The 25198-nt window shown below is 53.4% G+C and overlaps 2 protein-coding genes across 4 annotated transcripts in view; one reads left to right on the top strand and one right to left on the bottom strand.

The window, feature by feature from the left end:
- On the top strand, window positions 1–25190 carry CCDC167 (coiled-coil domain containing 167). Of its 3 annotated transcripts, none has more exons than XR_010660116.1 (5): window positions 1–93; window positions 13296–13390; window positions 13592–13644; window positions 14991–15180; window positions 25065–25190. XR_010660116.1 is itself a non-coding variant. In XM_065913418.1 (4 exons), exons 1-4 carry the CDS (start codon window positions 52–54, stop codon window positions 15092–15094), a joined length of 294 nt encoding a protein of 97 aa, XP_065769490.1. In that variant the 5' UTR covers window positions 1–51; the 3' UTR covers window positions 15095–15342. The 3 variants fall into 3 exon arrangements, 1 of the variants encoding a protein (XP_065769490.1); XR_010660117.1 differs by lacking the exon at window positions 25065–25190 and adding an exon at window positions 20401–21269; XM_065913418.1 differs by lacking the exon at window positions 25065–25190 and having other exon boundaries at window positions 14991–15342.
- CMTR1 (cap methyltransferase 1) overlaps window positions 16422–25198 on the bottom strand; it is a 53011-nt gene continuing 44234 nt past the window's right edge. Inside the window, exons 16-24 of the mRNA XM_065913417.1 lie at window positions 25078–25146; window positions 23991–24122; window positions 22941–23063; window positions 22158–22249; window positions 21289–21357; window positions 19967–20014; window positions 19046–19158; window positions 18381–18489; window positions 16422–17775 (exon numbers count right to left, since the gene is read on the bottom strand). Coding sequence (XP_065769489.1) covers window positions 17643–17775; window positions 18381–18489; window positions 19046–19158; window positions 19967–20014; window positions 21289–21357; window positions 22158–22249; window positions 22941–23063; window positions 23991–24122; window positions 25078–25146 — 888 coding nt within the window. The 3' untranslated portion in view covers window positions 16422–17642. The remainder of the gene's footprint in view (window positions 17776–18380; window positions 18490–19045; window positions 19159–19966; window positions 20015–21288; window positions 21358–22157; window positions 22250–22940; window positions 23064–23990; window positions 24123–25077; window positions 25147–25198) is intronic.

The raw sequence follows: 25198 nt of genomic DNA, 5'->3' as shown, positions 1-25198 counted from the left end.
GCGCCACCAGTGGGCGCGTCCAATAATGACTCCGGGAACCCGTCGAGTAACATGACTAAAAAGAAGCGGGAGAATCTGGGCGTCGCTTTAGAGGTGAGGGGAGAAACGGGGAATGCAGCAAGCTGTGAACTTCTCCCCGCGGCGGGTATTGGGTCGGCCGGGCTACTGGTTGGAGGAGGGAGTGGGGGAAGGAAATGAGAGCGACGTGGGTTTGGGAGAGGGACGCGAGGGTGAGAGACGGCCCGCTGGGAGAATCGAAGGTTGCACCTGTGCTTGATTTTGAACCTAGGGGTCGTGAGAGGTGGGAAGAGAAGGTGAGGGGACTTCCGGAGGGGAAGAGGCTCGCGGGTAAGGGGAGCCCCAAAGAGGGCGCGGTACGGAGATTTGGAGGCCCTGAGAGGAAACGTTTAAGTGAAAGGGGGAACCCAAAAGGGGCGGGTACTCGGAAGTGAGGGGATCCCCAAGGCGTAGAAATCTGTAGATGAGGGGACCCCCGAAGGTGAGGGACCCCATACTGTTTAGTATGTTACTGGTGGCCAGAGATGGGGAATTCTTCTGGGGTACTGAAGCATGAAGCTCGAAAAGTACTTTGTGGGAATCTGTAGAGAATTCTGGAATGGTGTTGTTCACAAAGAGCTTACAAGTAACTGCATATGGAAGGGAAAGAAAATTGATCCCTGTCGAGCAACTGCTGTTTGTTACTTTATTTGCATTCCTGGTTAACCCTCAGTACAAGCCTGTGAGATTTTTACAGATGGGGAAACTGAAGTTTCAAGTAGAGCCTGAGCGGAAATGGTTGAGGGGCCCAAAATCAAGTACAGGAGATGTGCCTTCTGCGGCATCTTGTTTCTCCCGTTCTATGGTACCCTTTGATCATCCTCCCAGTGGTTGCAGGAAAAGTACTGGGTACTTGTCTTCTTGATGAGATGATGATGATGATGAGATGTCACTCAGTCGTGTCCAACTCTTTGCGACCCTATGGACTCAGCCTACCAGGATCCTCAGTCCATAGGATTTTCCAGGCAAGAATACTGGAGTGGGTTGCCATTTCCTTCTTCTTAAACTTACTCCCAGTTCAGTGGTTCTCAGTCTTAAGAATGCATTAAGGATCTTGTTAAAATGGGGAGTTGAATTCTCCCCCATCCCAAGTAATTCAGTAGGACTTGGGTGTGTATTCTTAACAAAGAATCTATTTTTAACAAGCTACACCCATGCTTAATGCAGGAGGTTTTAGTACCACCACTTGAGAAATACTGGCCTACTTAGGGAACAAGGTTGGTGGAAATGTGAATCTTCTTGTATTGGGATGGCTAAAAATTTTGTTCGAGTTTTTCTGTAAGATGTTGTGGAAAAACACAAACAAACTTTGGGGAGACTGGGTTCAATCCCTGAGTCGGGAAGATCCGCTGGAGAAGGAAATGATGACTCACTCCAGTATTCTTGCCTAGAGAATTCCACGGACAGAGGAGCCTGGCGGGATACAGTCTGTGGGGTTGCAAAGTGTCAGACACAACTGAGCGACTAACACACAATAAAATCAAATATAGATGCTAAAATGAGATGGCACTCTGAAATGGGAAGAACCTAGACTTTATAGCCTGTATTAGGGCATGATAAGCTGGTTGGTGTATCAGAGAAATCCCCAAATTCGGGGTTTTGTTTGTTTATAAAGATCAGATAGTAAAGTTTTTGACTTTATGGGCTGTATGGTCTCTGTTGCAACTACAGTTGACCCTCATTGTTCACAGATCACGTATTTGTGCATTTGTCTAATTGCTAAAATGTGCTTGTAACCCCCAAATCAATACTTGAAATGCTTCTGTAGTAATTACCAAACTGACTCAAAGCATTGAGATTTGATTCACCTGAGGCACACATGTCCAGTTACAGTCAAACAAGGCGATAGTGTGTCTTATTTTTCCATTCTTCTGTGCGCTATGAACAAATGTCCTTTTTCTGGTCTATTTAGTGCCAAGTTTCTTGCATTTTTGTGCTTTTTGTTGGTGATTTTGCAGCTTAAAATGGCCCTCAAGTGTAGGACTGAAGTGCTATTTAGTCTTCCAAAGTGCAAGAAGGCTGAGACACGCCTTATGGAGAAAATGTGTGTGTTAGATTAGCTTTCTCAGGCATAGTTATAGTGCTGTTGGATGTGAGTTCAGTGTTAACTAATCAACAATATATATTAAATAAGGTTTCTTTAGACACAAACACAGAGGGTTTTGTATTGCTCAGCTGATAAAAATGTTGTGACCAGAGGCTGTCTGGAACCTAACCTGGTTCAGTATTTGCTGATTTTTTGTTGGCAACTTTATAGAACATAACTCCAAAATAATGAGACTCAGCTATACTAAGAAAAAAACAACTAAGCACAAAAGCAGCCATAGGCAGTATGTAAACTAATGAGTGTTCCAATAAAACTTTATTTACAAAAATAAGTCATACATCCAATAAAACTTTTATTTACAGAAACAAATCGTGGACCCACAGGCCATTGTTTGCCAACTCCTGGTCTAGGGTACCAGGATAGTAGTGGTTCTACCATATTCCTTCCATCTTGTGGTTTTGTCCCCCGTGTTGTCACCTCATGAATGAAGCTAGGTTGCACCACATTGAAGTGTTCACAGGAAAGATAGAGTAGAGGAAGCATACTCAGTGTCTTAAGAATACTGGACCCAAGGTGCCCTCTTCCCATTGGCAAAGATTGCAGCTAAGCTGCAAGGCCCTTCATCACCTAGGAGACCATGTGCCCAACTAGGGCTCCGTTGCTGTGGAAGAAAATGTAAGTGTATTTTACTGGACAGCCTGAGTCTTCTCAGCAGACTACATCTTACCTCACAGGGTAGTTTTGAGGATTAAATGAGAGAGTATTTGTAAAGTAGCACATGTGACACACAGTGGATGATCAATAAACAAGGCTTTCTTATGGGTAGCCATCCTTCCATTGGAACTAAGTTTGGACTTTGTAGTTTCCTCATTGGTAACATGAAGGACTTGAACATCACCAGGGGTTGCAGACTCAGTGACTGTGCTCCACATATAGATCATAGATGTTCATAGATGACTTTTGTTTGTCTGACGTGAGTTTTATTTACTTATTAGAGATAATACCTTTCTTTATTTAATATTTATTTTTCTTTGTTTTGGCTGCTTACTTGTAACAGCTGGGATCTTACTTTGGGTCTTTCTTTCGACAGATGAGTTTTTTTTTCAAGTTGTGGCATGCAAACTCTTAGTTGCAGCATGTGGAATCTAGTTCCCTGACCAAAGATGGGACCTGGGCCCCCTACATTGGGAGCATGGAGCCTTAGCCACTGGATCACCAGGAAGTCCCTGATTCAAGTTTTTAAAGTGTTCTGAATGTGGTGATGTGCCTGCTGTCCTAGTGCCTTATACCAATCAGTTTTGCCTGTTTTTTTTAACCTCAATGTCAATATAAGTATTTATCATCAAGATATCAGATGATATCATCAAGATGACCAGGTTACTTTTGTTTGGATATTCTAAGGTTTGAGTTCTGCAGCTGTGCGCATGAGAAAAAACTTAGCTTCTGGCTGTCTCCTCACCTTGCTCCTCCTTTGCCCCCTGCAGATCTGAGTATTGAATGTGCACTGGTGTTCAGGAGCAGCAGATATTGTCCTGTTATTAAAAGTCGTGTGCTTTGAGCCAATGAAGTGGTGATTTAATAAAAAATGTTTGTTAATCTGACGAGTGCACTAAAACCCCCACAAGTGAGTGATTTCAGCACCTGCAAACAGTCTCCACTTGCTGTAATGAAGCAATTACTGAGCAGGCAGCACTCCCCCTGAGGGCTGGCTCGGGCCAGCTGGACTGGACAGTCACCTCCCAGGACACCAAGGCATCTTTCACCCTCCCCCACTTATGGCTCATTTCAAAGCCTTTTTATCCAACTCGTGTGCCATCTTATGAGATCTCAGATTTGGGGGAAAACTGGCTACCGAGTTTTATTCTGAATAACAAGAGAGAATTATAATTCAGATGAGAAATCACCAGCTCTGGTACTGATTTTTGAATTGTGTGGGAGGAGGGAAAGATTGTATTTCCATCTAAACTGATAGAAGGATTCTGGCTGAGGGAAAGGTTGCATTTCAGTCTGAATGGATAGGATTTTGGCTCACATAAAACCTGTTTTTTTTAATATCTGATAGTAATGACCTGTTATTTGGTCATTGTACTTTCCCTCCACAGCTGGACCATTCACCTTGGTGTCTTTAAATGTTTCAAGTCTTTTTTTTTTTTTTCCAATAGTCTTAACAGATGTGCAGTGTCTTAGCTGACATTTAGAGAGTTGGATCTGATGCCCAGTACAAAAATCTATCAGTTTGGAAAGTTTTTAAGCTACAAGTTACAGAAAACTGACCTCAGTGACCTAAAAAAGCAAGAATACACTTTTTTTTCTCCCATCACAAGAAATTTGGAGCTAAGTAGTTACTGACTTTGGTTCAAAAGGTCAGCTATGTCAGGACTGCTGTTTCTGCATTTTCTTAGCTGTTTCCTCTATTCACAAGATAGCTGCCACAGCTCCAATCATCATATTCAACTTTAAGTCAGGAAAAAAAAGAAAGGAACTATAACACTCTTTGTCCTTTTTATCAGTGAAGCTTAAGCTCTCTTGGGAGTCTCCCAGCTGCCTTCTGGATCATCTCATTGCTTAGAACTGGAACATGACCACTTCTGGCTGCATAGAGGCTGGAAAAGTATCTTTGAGCTTTTCTAACTTCTATGGTGGCATGCAAAGGAGGAGGGGTTGGGAATCAATGTTGTGTTGACCAACTAACAATAACTGCTAGAGGGAATAAAAGTGAGTGGTAGTCATTTAAAATTCACTGGAATTCTTATCAGAAGAAGAGGCCAGGATCAGTGATGGTGAAAGACAGGTGGTAGGATGAGAGCAAAAATTGACCAAGGCAGGATGAGCACCAGGAGGAGAGAAGCCTGGACACTTGTGTTTGTGTAATGTCAGCCGCCGCTGTGAACTCCCTGAGGGTAGTGAGAGACAGCAGCACTGAGTATGGATGAAGACGGTCTCGGTTCTGGAACAGGCTGGGTACAAGGCTGATGGGAACCTACCAACTTCCCAAGACAAAGGTTAGAAGCAGCCTAGTGGGCCATCAATGAATATTTACTGAATCGGCCTTGAGAGTCTAGAGGAGGCATTGAACTCTCCCCTCTGACTTCTGGGCCCAGTTGACTGGTTCATCGGTCAGAGGTCAGGAGGCCACAGTGGAGCAGGCAGCTGGACACCGCCTTGCTGGCTGCCACCCAGCCAGGGGCTAGGAGAAAGGCTTGAGGCCTGTGGACACAGTTCAAGGGCAACTGACCATTAAATAAACGTCACTTGCTGCCAGGCACAAGCAACAGGTCGCCATTGGGCAGGTGATTTCTCTTGGGCAGACTGTGTCTGGCTCCACTCCACTTGACGGGGGTCAGGAGACTAAAACCTCATTACCTAACGCGGCTGGATGTCAGCGTGTGTGGAGTGGCTGTTTGCCAGCATTTTAATTAATGAATTCATAAGGCGTGGGGTGGATGCCAATTCTTAAAAAGGGCTCTGAGCCTTTCAGCGATGAAGAAGCTTTTGCTAATTTATCAAAAACTACATATTGGGGGAAAGAAGAGAAAACAAGGCTCAGACGGTGTTCTGGCCCAGGACAACCGAAGGCTTCAGGCACAGACTGACATGGCTCTGCTTATGAGCTGCTCAAAGGCCAGGGGGTCCCAGAAGTCTTCAGAGCGCGCGAGGGCTTCAGCTGGACCCCCAAGTTCCTGACCTGGGGCAGGGAGTGACTGCAGAGAAATGACAAGCCCCTTAGCTCTCTGCTTTTCCTGAAAATTGTTCATTGATTAAAAACTGGGTGGGTTTGCTGTCATCTGCCCAGCCTAAGAGAGAAACTTCTGGGAGCCGTGGTGGAAGTTTTTGTTTTCTACCCTCAGAAAACAAAAGAGCCTCCTCCACAGAAAAATATCCGTTAGGGGCCATCAGGGTAATCTGTCCTCTGGGGTTTGAGGCTGGTCACCTGGAAAATCAGGGCCTGTGACCCCCGTGTGAGTTGGCCGTGTGGCCTCAAGGCCCCAGATGGGAAGCTGGAGACCATCTGGGCTGGCCGGCTGGCTTCTCTCCCCATCATAATACACGTCCTGGGGCTTCCCTGACGTGTGAGAATGAGTGGATTTCCAGAAATCCAGTTCCTGGATTACTGGGGCTGGAGATGAAACAGGTGACCCCACTCTTCGGGCTGTGGGTTGTTAACAAGTAAGAAGAAAGGCTGTGGGGAAAGGAGGTTTTCAGGCCCAACTCACCCATCTTTTTCCTTCTCAGACGCATGTTCTGTGCGCTTGTCAGGGTGCTTTGGCAGCATAGGTCATTTGGGCAAGGGTGCCTCGGATGTCAGAGCTGGAAGGTAATAATTGCCTTCAGTGTGAGGACACGCTGGGCTCCCATCTCACTGTCTCCAGGCAAACAGATTTCAGTCAGGTTCTTCCCTCACAGCGAGTATCTGTTATGTGGACAGAAACCAAGCAAGGCCCTTGTACAAGATTATTCAGAGCAGAGAATCTGTTAAAGCCAGATCAACAAGCTTAGATGGGCTTCAACTGGGATGTGTAATGATTTTGTTCCACAGAACCCTTCTTTGTCATGAATGTTTTCATGAGGGATTTTGGTGAAAGAGCTTAAAGTGGTGGAAGGAGCATGAGCTCTGAAGCAGAAAAACACCGATTCAGACCCCAATTCTGCCACTTCCCAGCGCTATGACCTAGATCAGTTTGCATAAATGTGCAGGAGTTTGCTCCTCTGTAAAAAGGGGAAAGTCCCTTTCTTGCAGCGTCAATGCAGACTTTGGGGAGCATGCGGGAAGCTGCCCACAGACTGGCCCAGGGTGTAAGTGGAGGTTTCCCCTGAGACCTGAAAGTGGCTCCAGGCTGGTGGCTCACAGCGCCGACTCCCACCACCCACTCCCTCGGGTGCCGGCTGCGTGACCCTGGACAGGTTACTTCAGCCCCGTGACCCAGGTTTCCTCATCTGCAGGATGTGGATACTGACGCTTCTCACTGCCCAGGGTTATTGTGAGCGTCCTGTGAGGGAGCCGTATGAGGCGTTTAGAGCAGTGCCTACCCCTGAAGTGTTGGCTGCCCCGGGATTACTGTGGACTCTGGGCTTCCAGGGGCTGCTCTGACTGGCGTGCTGCCATCCAGACACATGTTAAGTCCAGGATTTGAATTGGGCTCAGGTACCTTGACACCATGCTCGTTATTAAGTCTTGGTGCAGGGAGGATCTGGCCAGGCTGGTGCAGGATATGTCCCGTGACCGCTGCTTGACCCCTTAACTCATTCTCGGCCCCTTGTCATTCATAGCCCAGAAGCTCCTAAGAGCAAGGCCAGCAAGACCCAGGAAACAACTTCCTAAACTGGAAAGCACAGTGGCTTGCCTGGCAGCGCCAAGCCCCAAAGGTGCCTCTGCCCTTTTCCAGAAGAACGTCTGGCCCTGGACAGTGGCTCCTTAGGAAGTGGGCGGGGGCCACCTCCTGGGCTGTCAGGATGCTTCTGGGAGCACCACTCAGCATCTTCAATAGGAGAATCTTCAGTGGGGGAGCGACAGCCTATAGCTCGTGCTTGTTGGCAGTCCTGGAACTGGCCGCCCATGGGCTTGGCCTGACCAGGGTGCTGGGTGCTTATCCTTCCCTGCCCCCAAAGGGGCCGCTTCAGGGCCAGGAGGCACCACACTCCTGAAAAGATGCCCCCTGAGGATCCTGGGAGAATTTTACAGTTTCTCTTAACACAGTGGTTTTATGGCGTATAGGACCCCAGGGAGACTTCCCTAAAGCTGTGAGAATAGGGTGTTATTCCCCAAGTCAGGTGGCAGAGGTGGTTTTGCTTAATACTGAACTGCCTTTAGGGTGCCCAGAGCTGCTTCTGACAGAGGGGCCCTGGCCCAGATGCCGGCCAGCAGGGCTGGGGCCAACTTGGCTGGGGCCAGAGCCTCTTCTGACCTTAGCGTCAGTCTGCTCTCAGAACTCCGTGATCTGCTGCAGGAAACACCACCGCCTCTGGGGCGAATCCTTGGTCTTACAGTTCTCACTGAGCCTGCTCCTCTGCCCACTCTCCAAGCCACTGCCCAGCCTCCAATTCCCCAGCCCGAGTTTGGGTAAGAAGGTAGCAGTTCCTGTTCTGACTATAGAGGAATCCCTCATGGGCCTTTCTGGTTAAAGTATTGAGTTGGCCAGAAAGTTCGTTCAGATCTTTTCATAAGATGTTACAGAAAAACCAGAGCAAACTTTTTGGCCAACACAATATAGACTTTCTGGCTCCTGTCTCCACGACCTTCCCTGGGGCCCTCAGCTCCCCCCTGCTGGAGAGATGCTCCCTCCCTTTCTCCCCCTCCTTCTCCCCCACCACTGCTCAGACTGGCAGTCTCCATGGGCCAGTTTTAGCCACTGCTGGTCTTGGGGTCAAGAGCAGACTTTACTGTCAGGACACACTGCCTGATCACCACCTGTTTCCTGGCCCCCGAGCTGCTTGCACACAGGTTTACACAACACCCAGCGGGTGCTGGGCGCTGTGTGACATGCCAGAAGGCAGACAGTGGTGTGGAGCTCACACCGCTGCCTCACTGACTCCTCGGACCCCTGTGCGGCCATGCCTCGCCTACTGACTTAGACACGCTGTTCTCTTCCCCTGTGTTAAAACGGACACTTGACCTTCTGAGTATAAATGTAACGCGTGGACATTTCTCTCGTCCGTGTTACTGTCCTCCAGGGGCATCCACTCTCTGCCCCCACACAGCCTGAATGAGTGCCTGCCTCAGTGCCCACCATAGCTGTTACTGTACCTGTGAGTCACAGCCAGCAGTGCTGCCGCAGACCGCTCCAGGGAAATCCCAAAACTGAACCAGCGGGGCAGCCAGGCTCCTCCTGCCAAATGCCTACTCTCTGGCCTGTTGGGCAGGAGTCCCAGGAGTTGGTCGGATCTCTGATGGAGCCTCTTTCTACCTGAAGTCTTGGGCTTTGCATTCCTGCTTCCAGTTTGGCTGAGCACCCAGCCCCAGAGAGCCATGGCTTCGGTGATTGAACCTGGGCGCCAGCTGCCAGCCCCCACCTGCTATTCTGCATCTTCTCAGATGCCCGCCGGGACTCAGACCACACTTGAGTCTGTTCTGCCCCTAGCCGCTGCTCTTGGCCCTTTGACCTCACTTCCACCAGGCCCAACCTTTACAACATGGCACTGGCTCCAGACCACCCCAGGGTCATCCCAGGGCAGGGTCATAAAGTCCCCAGCGTGCCGCGTCCTAAGCCAGCTGGGGAGGCTGTTCTGATGTCTGACCCTGCAGGCCCTGCTGACCCTCCGTGAACAGGACGGCCGTACCTGAGCCGAGGGGCTCCCCTCCCGCCGCTGCCAGCCAGTGACCAACAGGGAGTTCACTCCATTGCACGCCCGTTTCTCACTCCTCTTACTCTTGCCACAAATTAACTCAATTTTCTTTTTATTCCCTAAAGATCTAGTTGAAAACCATTCTCTAATAATGATAACAGACACTTGTTAACCCTTCACTGTGTGTGAGAGGCACTGTTCTAATGTTAATACCTCACATGTATTGCTTTGTATCATCTTCACAACTCTTGGAAATAGGAAACGTTATTACCTTTGTTTTACACATGTGTAAACTGAGGCACCGAATTAAGGAAGTCACCTAGACATACACCAAGTGACTGGTGAGCCTAGTCGCCCGATTACAGCCCTTACTCCCTATTGCCACACTTCTCAGGAACTACAGCTTCAGGCCTCTGGGCACTCGGGCTTCCACCTGCTTGACTGCTTCCAGCCCTGACCCTTATGCTTCCAGAATCTTCTTGACATTTGTCTCCTTATTCTGGTCCTAACCCATGTTATCTCTCCTGGTCCTAGCCGTCTTGTCCTCTGTTGCCTTCAGCCTGGTGGCAGAGAGGAAGGAGGCTGATGAAAGATTATAGATTTGTTTGAGGGAATCTGCAAAGTGAGTTACCTGTGTGCTTGTCATTGCTGACTGAAAAGCCAGAACAAGAGGCTGGTTTTCGGTTTGCGTCCTGGGTACTCGCCCCTGTTTCCGGTTCCGTCTTTCGGGACTCGGCCTGTTCAGTGGCCATCACCCCCTGACTCCAGTCACAACTTAAAAGGTGCATTTTGACGCTTCCTCCCAGCCTTATCGGCAGCCAGTAGGTCACCAGAGTATTTATTTATTTATGGCTGTACAGGGTCTTCGTTGCAGTGAGTGAGGGCTACTCTTTGTTTCAATGTGCCGGCTTCTCATTGTGGTGGTTTAGTTGCCCCATGGCACGTGGAATCTTCCCAGACCAGGGATCAAACGTATGTCTCTGCATTGGCAGGCAGATTCTTAATCACTGGACCACCAGGGAAGTCCCTAGGCCACTAGAACTTTTGCACCCATTGTTATGGCTGCTTGAGAACTGGCTTCTGCTTCAGCAAGTGCTGCAGGGTGTCGGACTGCGGGGGCCGGGGGCACCTTCTGAGGATGGGTCTGTGGCCTGCTGAAGAGCCTCCCGACAGTCCCAGACTGCCCTCACTCTGCCCACAGCAGGCAGCTGGGTTTAAAAGAGAATTTGATGTTTAGAAGGGAATCAGAGAGAGCTGCAGCGGGACATAAATATTCATGGAGGGAGGTTAGAACTTGAGTCCCTAAAACCTTGATTTGTGTTAGTCTGTTTATGCTCATTAAAAAGTGGTAAGTGAAAGTGGGGTATTCATGGAACTGCAGATAAATTGGACTCGTTCAGATAAAAGCCTCCAGCTGCCAGCTCCACAGGCCTTGCCTAGAGCGTGACAGCAGACTGGTGTGCCCACTTGTGGTTTGCCAACCTCAATTTAAAGATTTTGCTTAGCATGATGAGTTCCTGGCCCCTGGTAGCGTTGTAGAGGTGTTTAGGGATGGAAAGCCCCGAAATTCCTCCGCAGAATGACATGCACACCAGGGTCTGGCCAAAGGGTGGCAGGGAGAAATCTGACCTAGCAGTAATACGTGCATGGGGTGGTCCACAAAGTATATCATCTACGTGCACGTACCACTGCTTCTCCTAGCTTCTTTCCGCTTCTGTGGGCACGAGGGGAGGGTTTCAGGCTCCGGGTGCTACACGAGGCCCAGCCCCACTCATTCCTGCAAGGCTACAAACACAGGGACCGCAGCAGGCCAGGCCTTGTAGCAGCCACAGAGGAGACAGATGGCCACCACGCCTTCTAGGGCAGGAGCTACACAGTCAGCCTTCCTTAGAGGCCAGGCATCACACACAAGTGGAGTGGGTTGATCTAGGCTAGACGTGACCCAGAGATGCAGATTTACATCATCTACCCAAGCGGCTCCCGGAGTTTGGCAAGATGAGGTTTGGACACCCACAGCCAGATGACATAATAAGCGCTTGGCTTCATGAGAAAAGGACTGGCTAATCTGCCCTTCAGGGGCAAGGGCCGCAGAAAAGGCTCATGGAGGAGAGAGTGCATCAAGAATTAAGCTTTGTATGGGACCCAGCACAGAATTTGGTGCCCTGATTTTGGTTTCTGCACCAGGAAATGGAAACCAGAATTCTTAGGGCCCAAGGGGCAGCTGTGTGTGTTGGGGGTGCTGCTGTGACGGGCGGGCCTCACGGTGGCCTGTCACCCATTCCTCCTGGCTCCGTCTCCACTAACCTTCACATCAGGCTGTTTCCATTGCGAGCCTGGCTCCCCGGCGGTGGTTTCCCTACAGTGCAGGTCAGGATGCCCTTTGGCCTCCCCAGGCACAGGCCCCATCTCCTGCCTAGGGCTGTTCCCGGGACAGCCCTCCTTTTGGTACTCACTAGCAGGAAATGACAAAATTAACCAAGCAATTAACTCAAAGCTCTGCAGTGGCTCCCTCCCACAGAGCCCTGCTTCCAGAGCTGGAGTTGGCAGCAGCTGGGGCTGCAGGGAAGCGGGTAGGTGGTGTGTCATTTGGGCTGAGCGCTGGGACAAGGGAAGAGGCTGACCCAGAAGGACTGGGGTAGGTGCGGGCCAGGAGGAGGGGCTGAAGGTCCAGAGTCTTCAAGGGCAACTCGACACTGTCCCCAGAACACCAGGGATGCCAGCATTGGTCTGCGCAGTCATTGATTTCCGTCTGTACAGGGGCCACTCCAGAAAGGACTGGAGCAGAGAACTGACTGAGACCTTTAAGGAGAGGGGTGTTCTACCCTGACTTCTCAGTAAAGTCCTTCCATTTGGGGGACCCGTTCTCCCATTTGTGAAATCGAAGTGGTATTTGCTATCCCTCCCAGGGTTGTGGTAACAGTGAGTGAGGTCGTACGGAAAATCAAGCATGAGCTGAACCCAGGGCACTGTTCACTCAGCTGCCGTGAGGGACACAGGGCCCTCTGCACTCCCACCCACTGCAGTCTAGGCTCCACCAGCAGGGCAGAGGCGCAAGAAGCAGCAGGCCCAGACCCAAAGAGGTGGCCGATAAGACACCTGGAGACAGATGGAGACAGGTGAACTTTCAAAGCCCAATGCGTGACACCAGGACCCTGGACGATCCAGTCTAGTATTTCATAAAACATTTCCCCATAATTCAGATTATTTCCCCAAGAACACATCTCTGAAACTATAATCAAAATAAATGGGAGAACTGGCACCTTTGGCATGTAGCCTTTCAGGAGTTTAACTATTTTATCACACAGTACAGCTATCTTGATGCTGGTCAACGCTTTTGCACAAAAACCAAGTCAGAAAGAAACTTTTGATCTGTACTTTCAGTAATTTTTATTGAATCTCATGGGAAAATGTGTATTATTACAAGTGGGGTTACTTAAATTGAAGTGTACCAATGTGAACAAATGCCTCTGCTTTTTGGCCCCTAGATGTCTAATCACGCGTGGAGTGCTTTGGAAAGGCAGAGACTTCCCATATCACCTCATTGATTCTAGGCTCCGCCTGTGTAGCAGAACCTGCCGCATTTAGGGCTCTGGTTGCTCCTGCTGTGGGGCCCAACTGGGGCCTGTGCTGGGGACACAGCTGACTGAGGGGCTGCTCCTGTCTGCCCCATCCCACGTGTGGCCCAGTGGGTCAGGGCAGCTCGGAGACCCTGAGCAACGCTCACAGGTGTTTCCAGCCGGGCTCAGGCTGTACCGCGTGGAGGTAGAGGACAGCAAAGCGTAGGTTTGGGGTGTGGATGCTGTTCTAAGACTCCTGGAGACTCCTTCCTCTTCATCCCAGGATCCCAGCTGTCTTGAAAACTGGAAGACTCTGCTACCCATCTCTACCTGCTGGGTGTGCTGTCTTTCAGATCGATGGACTGGAGAAGAAGCTGTCACAATGTCGGAGAGACCTGGAGGTCGTGAACTCCAAGCTTTGTGGGGCGGAGCTGAGCTCAGAGGCCAGGTGATGCTCCTTCCCACGTCCCCCACCCCTTCGTGTCTGTCCTGGTCCTGACCCTCAGCTTCCATCCCTCCCCTCCCCTGCTCCAGAGACCTGGGCCTTTGTTCCTCTTGTCCACCCTGCCCTGGCGCGCCCACTGCCCCCTAGGTGGGAGAAAGGCTCTCGCTATTTTGACCTCCCCCTCCACCCCCCCGCCTCTCACAGGAGGTCTCTGGAGAAGGAGAAAAGCAGCCTGATGAACAAAGCCTCCAACTATGGTAAGAAAGCTCCTTCCCACTGCCAGCCCCACCCTCCAGTCCCAGGACCAGGAACAGGCAGACAGCCTGGGGAGCCCACAAAGCGATGGGGGTCAAGGGTGCACTTCAGGAGGGGGCCAGCCCTCAGGAGGCCACATGGCCCTGCTGAAGGCCCAGCAGCCTAGGAGGGGAGCAGGTCTGCTCCTCTGTTCCAAGGGAGACGGCGAGGCCAGAGGGTCCGTTCTGTCCTCCCCCATGGGAGGGAGGGGGCGGCTGTAGCCAGGTTGAGATCCCTCCCACTCCCCCGACTTGGGGGGCCTGTTCTGGCCCTCTCCTTGAGGACCTCCATTCCCTCCGAGGAAAACCTTGCGATGGGAGCGATGGTGGAAGGGTCTTTGGGGTCCAGGATGGACAATGAACCTCCCACGTGGGTGCCGTGCAGGGCTGCTGTGGGTGGAGCGATGCTGCCACCTTCTGGGTGCCGGGTGCCGCGCCAGGGGGAGCCCACACCCGGCTCAGCTGGAGGGTGGCTACTGCCCCCCAGCACCCCGCTGCCACCCTGCCCTGCGGCCTGGGAGGTAAAGGGTCTGCAGAGGCTCCTTGGGCTCTGGTCTGTTCACCCCGGGGGGCCAGACCTGGCCCAGGATCAGCCCTAGAATAGTCTATACTCAGGGAACCTCCCGGAGGAATTTGGATCAACACTATGAGCACAGTGTGTGTCACATACCCCTGCCTGGGGCCTGTCTGGCCTGCCCAAGGCTGGTTTGCACATATCCCCACTCCCTCACACAGGGAGAAATGAGACCTCAGTTTCAACCCCCTCAAAGCTGGTGGTTTTCACACAAAACTGTAGCATTTGTCACTCAGTTTAGCCCTCAGAGTACCAACCATCTGTGTGTCATGAATGGACACAGTGTGGCTGTGGAATAGCTGGGCTGGCGTTCTCCAGGGGCAGCCTGACCACCCCGTGAGCACAGCCGCTAGTTCCTGCTTAGCTGGGCATCCGGCAGAGGGCAGACTGGGGCGCGGCTGGTGAGGCTCTGCCTTGTACCTACCCCCCGAGGAGGGCCCAGCTGCCCTCAGTCTCTCCTTGACCAGATAGGACGCCCGGAGGGAGGCGCACCACGGGGCCACCCAGGGACGAGCCAGAGGACCCTCCTGGGGAGGCCGTGCCACCACCTCGCTGGGCTTTCGGGTGTAGCCCTTTTGGTGACTCTCCCACACATGCTGTCTTCGGCTACATTTGGAGAGAAATGGCTGAGCAGCATTGGGGGTTGGGGCTTTTTTGGGCCCAGCACCTATAGCCAGAAGGTGGTGAGGATCTGGGCAGATGGAGGACACCCGTCCACCACCCTTTTTCCTCCCAGAGAAGGAGCTGAAGTTGCTTCGGCGGGAGAACCGCAAGAACATGCTGCTGTCTGTCGCCATCTTCCTCCTCCTGACCGTCGTCTACGCCTACTGGGCCGTGTGAGGCTGCGGTTTGTCCCGTCAGCCCTGGCTTCCCCTCAGCTCCGTGATCACGGCCAAGTAGGCCCTTCGAGCCTCAAGAGGACCAAGGTACAAGGGCTGTTTCTCCCTGACCCAGACATTGGAGCAGGGCTTCCCATCGGCCTGGCCCCTCTTGCCTCCCATTCCCGCTGTGGGGCTTGGGGCTCCAGAAGGACTTCGTGCTGGTTTAGCCCAGGGGAAAGGCAATAAAGAACCTGTGTGCTGAGGAAATGTCATGACCCGACGGCAGTGGGGTGGCATTCAGGACTCCAGGGAGGAGAGGGGCTGTGAAGGTAAGCCCCCAGCCCAGGTGGGGAATAAGGCGGTGACAAAGCGCCTGCTCAGGCGGAACCACGGTGGGAGCGACGTCGAGAGCTTGGGCTGTTCTGCCCCCCATCAGGGCCGGCCTGTGATCACAGCAGAAAAAGTGTAGCCTGTGCGCTGAAGGGCAACCTGGGACTCATGCTTGTGTGGTGGTCCCACTGGAGGGCAGAGTTAATCCATGATCTTCAAGAGGCAGCAGGCCTGGTGAGGCGCGGCAGAGCCAGTGGGCAGCCGGGGCCACGATCATGACCAGACAGGCTCATGGTGAGTGGCCAGGAAGCCTGGCGGGGTTTGCAGGAGGGGCAAGTGCAGGCCACCCCGCCTCTGCTCACAGCCTCTCCTCCAGCAAAGGCGCGGGAGGCTGGAGCAAGGCCAAGGAGGGCAAGGAGCAGGATGCAGGGTCTTGGGAGCCGAGATCACACCAATTCAGTCAGAAAAGCAGGGAAAGGCATTGCCCTGGGTGCTCAGGCCGTGGAACGGGAAGGAAGGACCCAGGCGGTGTGTAGGCGGAAGGCTCTAGGGGAGGACCTGCTGGGTGACAGGACCTGTGGAGAAATGCGCGCCTAGAGCAGAGGGGACGAGGCGCCTGTGGCCTCCAGCGCAGATGCGGAGCCATGGCTCCCTCGCCGTCCGTGGCACTAATTGGTCTGACGCCTCTGTTGTTTTAGTCACAGGGACTGATCCTGGGTTGTCACGGGCGCCGCTGGGAGTAGCTGAGTGACTGGTGTGAGGGGGAGGGGCCTCCTGGGCTGCGGGGTCTCATTTTCCAGTCCCTGCTTCTCACAGGGGCCACAGCATTTCTGACTCTTCCTTGGGCCCCTCTTTGGCAGCAAGCAGCAGCCCTGAGCTCAGACACGGCGCTGATTAAACCAACCCTCTCTTCCCCCCTCTTCACTGAGAAGAGCTTCCTCCGCTTCACCTCCAGCCCCAGACCACAAAGCACAGAGGACACACAGCAGCAGCCCCAGCACAGAACCACACAGGCGTTAAAAATACGTTTGTCTTTAATGATCCAAGGTTCTGCAAGACACACTGATACCCAGAATTGGGTGGAAATACAGCATCTCAGCGGTGCTGCTGACAACCTGGGGGGAGGGGCTAGATGCTGGCTGGAGACCCCTGAGGTGGAGTCAGTTCCAACCTCACGGGAAGCCTCAGTGCCCTCTATCTCCATGGAAACCAGTCTAGTACTGGGATGAGGCCCTAGGGAGCCCCTGTGAGCATCTCCGAGAGGTATTTCCCATTAAAAATAACCACAGGTTCCCTCCCCCACCCAAAGCTACTGCCCAGCTTCCCCCTCCGCCCGCCAAGATAGAGGACATGGAGTGACCACATAAGGACAAACAAAAGCAACTGTGCCTCCTGCTGGGGAAGAAAACAAAGGGGGGAGGGTGGCAAGGTGTCTGGGGCAACCAGGAGTGCCATGATCGCCAGAGGACTGGGTGCCACCAACCCTGGAGGACCCTGTTACGGGGGACCACCACTGCTGGCCACAGAAAACGCAGGTCTTCAGGGCTGCTTCCTCCCCTTCTAGAGCTGCCCAAGGTTTACACTGAGAGGGGTGGGGCACAGAAAGGCTCTACAACCCCAGGAAGCAGTCACAGCCACCCCGGACATGCCACCTGCATCCTATGTAGTATCGGACGGAGTCCACGTGCTTCCCTTCCCGGCCTGCAGGATGGTCAGAGGTGTGAGCTGGGAAGAACGCCAGGGGAGGCAGGGGAGGAGGCAATCTTCTCCAACTTGGCATCAAAACAGAACAAGTTCAAAGAAACAAAACTTTGATTTATGTAGCAGCTGCTCCGGCCAGCCACAACAGTGGGCCTCCTCCCTCAGGGTTTGCCCAGTAAAAAGCTGGGCAAGGCAGGAGCACGGGTGCCCTCGGGCAATGCACAGAACTCAGAAAAGTGAGTGTGCGCCATAGGCGAGAACGGCAGAGCCCTGCTGCCCCCGACACATCCCCCACTGGCCCCAGGTGCCCTGGGCCCTGACCTCGACCTGCTGCAGGAGCTGACGGAGTCCTGTCTTGCCAGGGCAGACAGTTCCCAGGCAGCACTCCAGGGAGGAAAGTTCAGAGTGTCCCACAGAAGGAACATGTGTCCTCTAAAGGCTCCAACTGAGCTCTTCAGAGGAGCTGGAGGGGCACCGCCCTCAAGGCCGGGCTCGGAAGGACAGGGCGTTGGGCAGGGTGGGCGCGCCCCAGGCCCTCAGGCGCTGTGCGTCTGGATGAAGGAAAGGACATCCTCCTTGGACAGCTTGTCCGGGTCCTGGGGCTTCTGGGATTCGTGCACACGGATGCCATCCCCCCACTCCCAGAAGAGCCGGCCGTAGTAGCAGATGCTGGGGGGAGAGGGGAGGTCAAGGCCGCACCCAGGGGAGCAGGACCAAGAGACCCCCCACCAAACCAGCACCTGTGATGGGAACGATTCCCTCTGGCAGCCAAAACACACCCGGGAAGCCCCGCTGCTCCCTGCCTTCCAGAACCCGCTTTTCCCAACAACACACAGCTTCTGCTGCTAACAGCATGCTATTGGATCCTCTCATTACTGATATTCCTGGCTTATCTGTCTCTGCTGCTCTAACAGAACAGTATTAGTGTGGTGACACTAACTACAGGCACATTAGGGCTACTGCTGCTGTTGAAACCTATGACCAAGGGTCTGGCAAACAGACACAGGGTCTGAGAGCAAGGCTCTGGGCCTCGCCACGTGCCCACACCCAGGACGCCCACCCAACCTTCACAGCCAGTTCTGACATCACCGCCCTCTCCCTGAGCTCACCGCCCAGTCCCAGACACATCCTGCAGAGACCACCATCCCGCCCATGGGGGAGGCCCCTGCCTGGGCCGCAGTGGGTCTCAGGGCACAGGTGTGCCCCAAGAGCTGGCATCCAGGTAGGAGTTCCTGGGGCTACTGAGGGGGCAGGCCTGGAGGAGGCCTACTTACTGAAATGGAGCAATGGCATCTGCAGGGAGGTCAAAGGTAGAGTTCTTGGTTTTCTTGTTGTGGAAGAACTTCCTCTTGAAGCTTTTACTGAATCCCATTGTCCATGGCTCTGATGGGAGGAAGGAGAAAGAGGCTCAGAAAGGACACACAAGACCCTTGGGGGATGGGTCAGGCCCTCCTCCCTGGTTCCTCCATGCCTCTTCCCCAAACAGCAGCAGCAGACAGCCTGGGAGGACACAGCCCTCATCATCAGCCCAAAGGGGCTCCAGGAGGGTGCCTAAGATGACTACTTCTCAGCAACCCCACCTCCCACCAGGGTACCATCTCTGGGACCCTGGCAGAGGGAACAGGATTCTGTTAGCCAGAGGGAAGAGGATGCAGCAGGACATACAAATGGCCAGGTTTGTCTTTCTGGATCTGCCACTGCCCGTGGGGAAGGCCCTTCTCCTGCCATGAGGACACCATATGTACATATACAAGCTGGGCTTCACTCTCCAGCCCAACCCCCGGGACCACCAATGACAGGAGCTCAGGGAAGACAGTCCCCCTCAACATATACCTGGCTCTGCCTACCTCAGTAGGAAGCCCTGAGCGCCAGCCCAGGCGGGGTGTGGGCCAGTTGCCCTGGCTGAGGGAGGGGTCAGGGAGAGGGGCGCATCACCCACCGTTCACCGTCCTGACGATGTAGAGGCCGGTGGGCACGAAGTGCCGGTCGTCACGCCCTGTGTAGCTGAGCTTCGGCGTGCCGCTGGAGCCCTTGATGATCTTCATCTCTAACCTTGATTTTCCCGAGCAGGTGTGCAAACAGGAAGTGTGTGTGAGAGAGACAGTCCTGACATTAATCTCTGACTAATGTCAGAACCAGCCAACCCAATACTTGAATCTCGGCTCAACATAAGAGAGACTGAAGCAGAGACTTGAGTTGCTCCAGGTCACACGGTGGGGTGCTGGGTTAAGAATTCAGCCTCTGAACTCCCAGCTGAGCCGTGGAAGCAGGGGAATGGCACACACCTCTGCTGCGTTGCTGTTTGCGGGGTGTCAGGGTGACACCAGCTGGAGTGAGATCTGAAACCCCAAGTGCTAATGGGCCTTCAGTTCACCAGCCATGGTCTCAGCATGGCCACTGAAGAGCTAGTTCGGGAGCACTGAGACCAGGTCTGGCTCCAGTGGCCACAGTGGGCACACCCAGGATGAGCCCCCCAGATGTGAGCACCCCGCACAACAGCTGAGAACACGAGGAAGCACTTAGACCCCTCCAACCCCTCAGCTCAACCCCTCTCGGCACTAGGGGCTTGGATTTATAGTGTTTCAGGCAGCTTGCGCTCTGCCTCTCGTCTGGACACTCGTAACTGTTACAGCATCAATGAGCCCGTATTTCTGCCTGACTTGTGCCCGCCCTGCTCCCCTCCTGACGGTGCTGAATCAGCTCAGCCGGGGACCTCTGGCTGCCATGCAGACAAAGGAGGCGGGGGTTAGAGGGGCCCTGGGGGCCACTCGGCACTGCGCCCCCAACCCATCTTACAGAAAGGCAGAGGAGGAGTCCTGGACGCTGCCACGCGCCCCACCCCAGCTCCTCTCAAACTCACCGAACAAAAATCTTCTCCATCTCCTCCAGCCGGTACACCTCCTTCACCCTGTGGGGAGAGGCGCAGAGATGACGAGGGCTTCCCGGGGCACCTGTCTGGGCAGCAGGGGGAGGCAGGAGGCCTGCAGGCCCCGCACCACCCAGGCCACCACGAACAAGGACCCAGCCTGGCACTGCGCCCACAGACAAGCCCTAGAGTTCACAGCTGAGCCTGGCCCAGGGCACTTGGGGAGCAGAGCCCCGGCTGGGGAGGATGCGGGGGAGGGAGAGGAAGGGCTGGCGGCGACGTCCCATCAGTGTTCCGGCCCCACGTCGCCATCACTAGAGGCCAGGACACTAAGGACCAGGCCCTTGTCCAGGTCTGTCTACATGAATTTTAGGCCTTCGGGTAACAGTTATTTCCAAATCGTCCTAACAGGCCTATTTCCACCTCAGGTGAGGAGACCCCCTACCCAGCCCCCCAGCCCTGGACGCTGCTGAGCACGCCTTTGAGCCACTACTGGGTAAGGTGCCCAGAGACTGAGCGACCAGACCCCACACAACAGAGGCAGGGTCCCTGAAGCAGCTTCTCGGGACCTGGCAGACAGGACATTTTAAAGCACTAGAAGAAATTACTTTTTTAAGACTTTCAGAAGACTTCTATAAAATATATTCTTACTACTGGATTTAATTCTAAGTAAATTTGTATTAAAAAGAATAGTGAAAATTATTTTTTCAGTCTCTAGACACACGAAGCCCCAAAGATCATAACATCAGGCCTCGGCCCAGACTGGAAAAGTCTCTTCTCCATCCGTCTGCTGACTGTTCTTATCCTCCTCGCCTCCCATGGGGCCTGGGCCTTTCATATCACCTCACATGGCAGCAAACCATGGCCTTCTTTCCATGCACCAAGGAGACCATTACCTCAAACCACCCTTCTCTTTATCATGTCCAAAAACTCCCATTCCCTCAGCACCCTTTTCTTACCCGAAAAAAATGAAAAGGCCAGGATTGATATGCTAATGATACCCAAGCACGAATGTGTGGCTCACAGGTGTGTTAGCGCCCTCAGAAGCACGTGCATCTGAAATGAGGACACCTGAACCCCGAGGAATGAATCTCTCTGGTGGAGGTTGGCCTGCTGTGACAGGTGGGACGGGGAGGTACTCGGGGCAGGCAGGCAACTCTCCAGGACCCCCAAGCACATCACTCATCAGGGTGGTCTGACCTCTAACGCTGGCCTGGCCTCCGCTGAGCCCTCTCCCACCTCAGAGGACAGGGGCAGGCGCTAGCCAGAAAGAAGCAACGGGGAAGGAGGATGGGGGGGAGAGGTGATACACTCACCTGATGGGATTCATGTCGGGCCGACTGGGCTTAGAAACAGCTTTCACAAATTTCTCAGCAAGCTGAATCCTACAATCCAATGGAGTCTCTCAGAGGCAAGTAAGGGTACCTCTACCAGGACCCCTGCCCCCAGAGCATCTTCATGGCACCGGTGGGAGGGCACTCCTGAATCTGCAGCAAAGCTGCTCTAAGAGGCGGCACTCGTGTCCCCCTGGAGGCCCCCTCCTGCCCTTCTCCACTAACGTCATCAGGGAGGCCCGCTCCCCCTCTCTGGATTCTGACCTCTAACTTTACTACATCTTGGCTGGTTTTCCTCAAGTGTAACTTTGGCTGTGCTCAGTCACCTCCAGCAGAACTTTAAGTGTCATCTTTATTGTAAACGTCTGCTCCTTCACCCCAAACCACTGACCCCACAGTGCACCCACTCAGAGGAGCCAGCTCAGGAGAGATGTCAGTGGCACGGCGGCGTAAGAGTGTTCTGTAGCTCCCTTTAAACAACTGATTGAGCATCCGTGCACAAACGGAAGTGGGAGTTGTGGGACCCCGGTGAACTGACACGTGGGGCCACCCAGCACAGAACACATTCTTCGGGGAGAAGACCCGCCCTCTCCCCGGAAGGGCACCCTCTTGCTCAGCCTTAAAGCAAACATCACTCCTGATCTAAATGGTGGCAAGGTGGAGCCCTGGTGAATGAAAGTGCCAACACCAACTTCTCACTGTGCCCTAGGAACCAGCTAGTGGGTAGAAGAGGGAAACTAAGGGTGTTCTTAAGCAGACAAGACCTGAGTGAGGAGCCAAGCCACAGAGGCCGCTGCCATAGCGCTGCCCTGGCCCACCTCCCCCTCTGTCCCCCAGGGCCCCGGTCAGACCGTTGGTTAAAGTGCTGCTCCCGCACGTCGCTGCCATTCAGCACGAGGACATCAAGGATGTGGATCGCACTTATCTTCCGCTGGGCCTTCCCCTAGAAGGACAAGGACACTGCCCACCCTGCCAGGCACTGGCCTGGGGCCCACTCCACCCGATGTGGCCTGCTGGCCTCCGTTCAAAGAGCTGGGGGAAGGGAGGTGCTCTGAACACATTTCCCTCACCTCCCTCCCAGCTGATGCTCAGCACCAGACTGGCCCAGGCTTCTGAGCAGACAAGAGATCTGACGTGCTGGACCAGCCCCCTTAAATCTCAGACCCAGGGAGACTGCCATGGTGCTCTGGCAGGAGCTGGCTTCCCGCTCTGGCCCACTGCTCCCACTGACTGTTCTGAAAGTTATGTGTATGGTGGTAATACCCAAAGCTCAGGGGAAATAACAAGTTGCTTCTTTCCCAAGGGATCCTTGGTCAGTAACAATCAATATCTAAAAACTACACAGCAGGCTGACTAGGGCCTTTGCTACCCAGAGATGATCAAGATTTCCTGCACAGAAGGAGACTGTGAGCATTCCCACCCGAACATAGTGTGGCTTTAAGCAACTACTGGAGGAGGAGGAATAATTACAAAGCCTTTGTTGGGCCCTGGGCCCTGTCAACAACCACACACACTGTAACCCAGTTAACTTGGATTGTGTGTGGGGGGGGTGGGGGTGGTGAAGGGCCAAGCCCAGCTGTGCCTCAGTTCCCTAGATGGCAGAGCCACAACACGTGAGCAGAACCACCTCTGACCTCCCCTTTCAGCTCATGGACAATCTCCACGGAGAGCAGAGTATCCCGGGGTAGCTCTGTCTTCAGGTCCAGCTTGACCCAGCGGTCTGACTGGCGGCCATCCCACGTGTAGATCTGAGACTTCTACGGGCAGAGAGAGGAGGTTAGGTCAGGCAGAAGAGGGACTGAGCGGTCAGAGGCTCAGTTCTCAAAAAGGCTTTCAGTTGGTGGCTCCAGGGTGATGGGGCTGGAAATGCCAGAGGAAGAGGTCTGGAGAAAGGAGCTGGTGACACTTAATATGCCAGCAGGACAGTGTTGTCCTCCGCTGCCTCGGCGGAAGAGGAGTGCTCTGACTCGGTCCCACCGGAGAGGGGGGAACAGGCTCAGGCACCATTCAGGAGGCCTGAGTCCATGATCAGTGGCCCTCAGGAAAGATCCAGCTTGGTGTATGTGCGAAGAGGGTTTAGTGAAGGATCCAGAGAGCAGAGCGGAGAGAGACAGTGAAGAAAGAGAAAGAGAAAATGTGAGAGGACACAGAAAGAAAGTGAGGAAGACAGAAAACTATACAGGAAGACCAGTCAGAGTGGAAGGAGAGAGCGGTGAGGACTTTGCCCAGTTCAGACACAAAACTGTGGAGGCTCTCCCTCACCTCGTGTTAGACTCCAAAGGCACCAGAGTAAGGATAGGTGGTGTCTCTGCCAGACAGGGGTGATGGGGGTGGGGGCGATGCTGCAAAGAAATGGCTGCCAGGACTCGAGCCGGCCAAGCCTGCTGACCACCCTGCTAGCCCAGGAGGCGCCACGTCACCAGGAAGGAGGCAGTGCTCCCTTCAGCAACGCACCAAAGTGAACAAACAAATACATGAGTAAGTGAAAGAATGAATGACACATGGGTAACTCAGAGGAAGAAAGGAAGGGAAGTTTCAAGAAATACCTTCCCTGGGGTCAAAGCGCCACCTCCTCAGTGCCAAACAAACACGCGCCAAGTGTGGCAGGCGGCTGTCCAGATTCCCACAGACAGACAGCACGGTTCCACCACCCAAGCCGGGAAGGGAACCAGCTGCAGACTTACCCCCAGGCCGATGAGGAACTTCTGCTCGCTGCCAGACACCATGCAGCGGTAGTCGAGCACTGGGCGGATCTTCTCCAGGGTCTTGGCAGTAAGCAGCGTGGGCTTATAGCTGAAGATGTCAATCTCAGTGCCCTGCAGCCCCGGGTCAGAGAAAACACAGCTGGGTTGGGGGAAGGCACAGGCGCTCAGTACGGGTGCCTGGGGGGTTGGGGGCAGAGGGTTAGGGCAGGCTGGGGGACCAGGGGTGGGTGGGGACAGGAAGCACTTGCTCTCTGAAACATGCCCCCTGTTCTACCTAAGCAGGAACAAACTGGGATCTAATTCCATCTGCTTGGAGTGTTCCTTTAGGACCTATTAGAAGAGGCTGGAAAAGGAAAGAACACCGAGTCCCTGAGTACAGATCGATTTACCAGAGCTATAAGGAAATGTCACCAGAATATAAAAGCCTCCCCTTCAATAAAACTGAAAGCAAAGACTTGCAAGCAGTTGATTTGAAAGCAGTTAAGTGATCTCTCCACCTGTTTTAGAAAAATTTACACAAGATGTTTTTTTGAGGCCATCTTGAACCTCATTCTCCAGTCCCTGACCTGCACAACAGCTCAAGATTTGGGCCAGATTTAAATGAAGCCCAGGGAAAAGCCGGAATTCAGGTGGTAGGAAAACAGGGCAGAAGAATTCTGGAGACCACTCACCAGAAACAGACCAGGGAGCCTAGGTCTGGGCCGCTCCACTGTGGAGCTCTCCTGGCACCCCCTCCTGACCCTCTGACTAGCTCCCGGCCTAAGATCACCTCACACTTCGTGCGTGTCTCCCCTGCAGCACATGGCACCCTAAACTTGCCGGGGAGTAAGAGCCAGCACCACGCTTGGGGCAGCGGGAATGCTGATCACAACACATCTCAAGCCAAGAATCTTCAGGCGGCCTGGTGGGCTCTGTGGGAACTCAACACCCTCACCAAAAGTCCCCACCTGAGACCAGGAGGTCTCAGCCCACCCCTGAAGCCCATGTGGTACCTGCACAAGCCCCCTGGGGGATCTCAGTGATACCACCTCTCTAACTCTTTATTTTTACCAGACACCAAGCTTACCTGGATGAGCTCGAAGAACTTAGATTTTGGATCTGTGGAAGAAGGAGCAACTCGAGCCTGGTCCGGGATCTGAAATAAGACAGCAAAGAAATTTGGTTTTCAAGCGCACTTTTGATCAAGG

Source organism: Muntiacus reevesi, chromosome 20 (genome assembly GCF_963930625.1).
Source record: "Muntiacus reevesi chromosome 20, mMunRee1.1, whole genome shotgun sequence".
In the NCBI taxonomy this organism is placed as follows: Eukaryota; Metazoa; Chordata; class Mammalia; order Artiodactyla; family Cervidae; genus Muntiacus; species Muntiacus reevesi.
The sequence above is the reverse complement of the archived record's forward strand: the minus strand, read 5'-3'. Positions and strand labels throughout refer to the sequence as shown.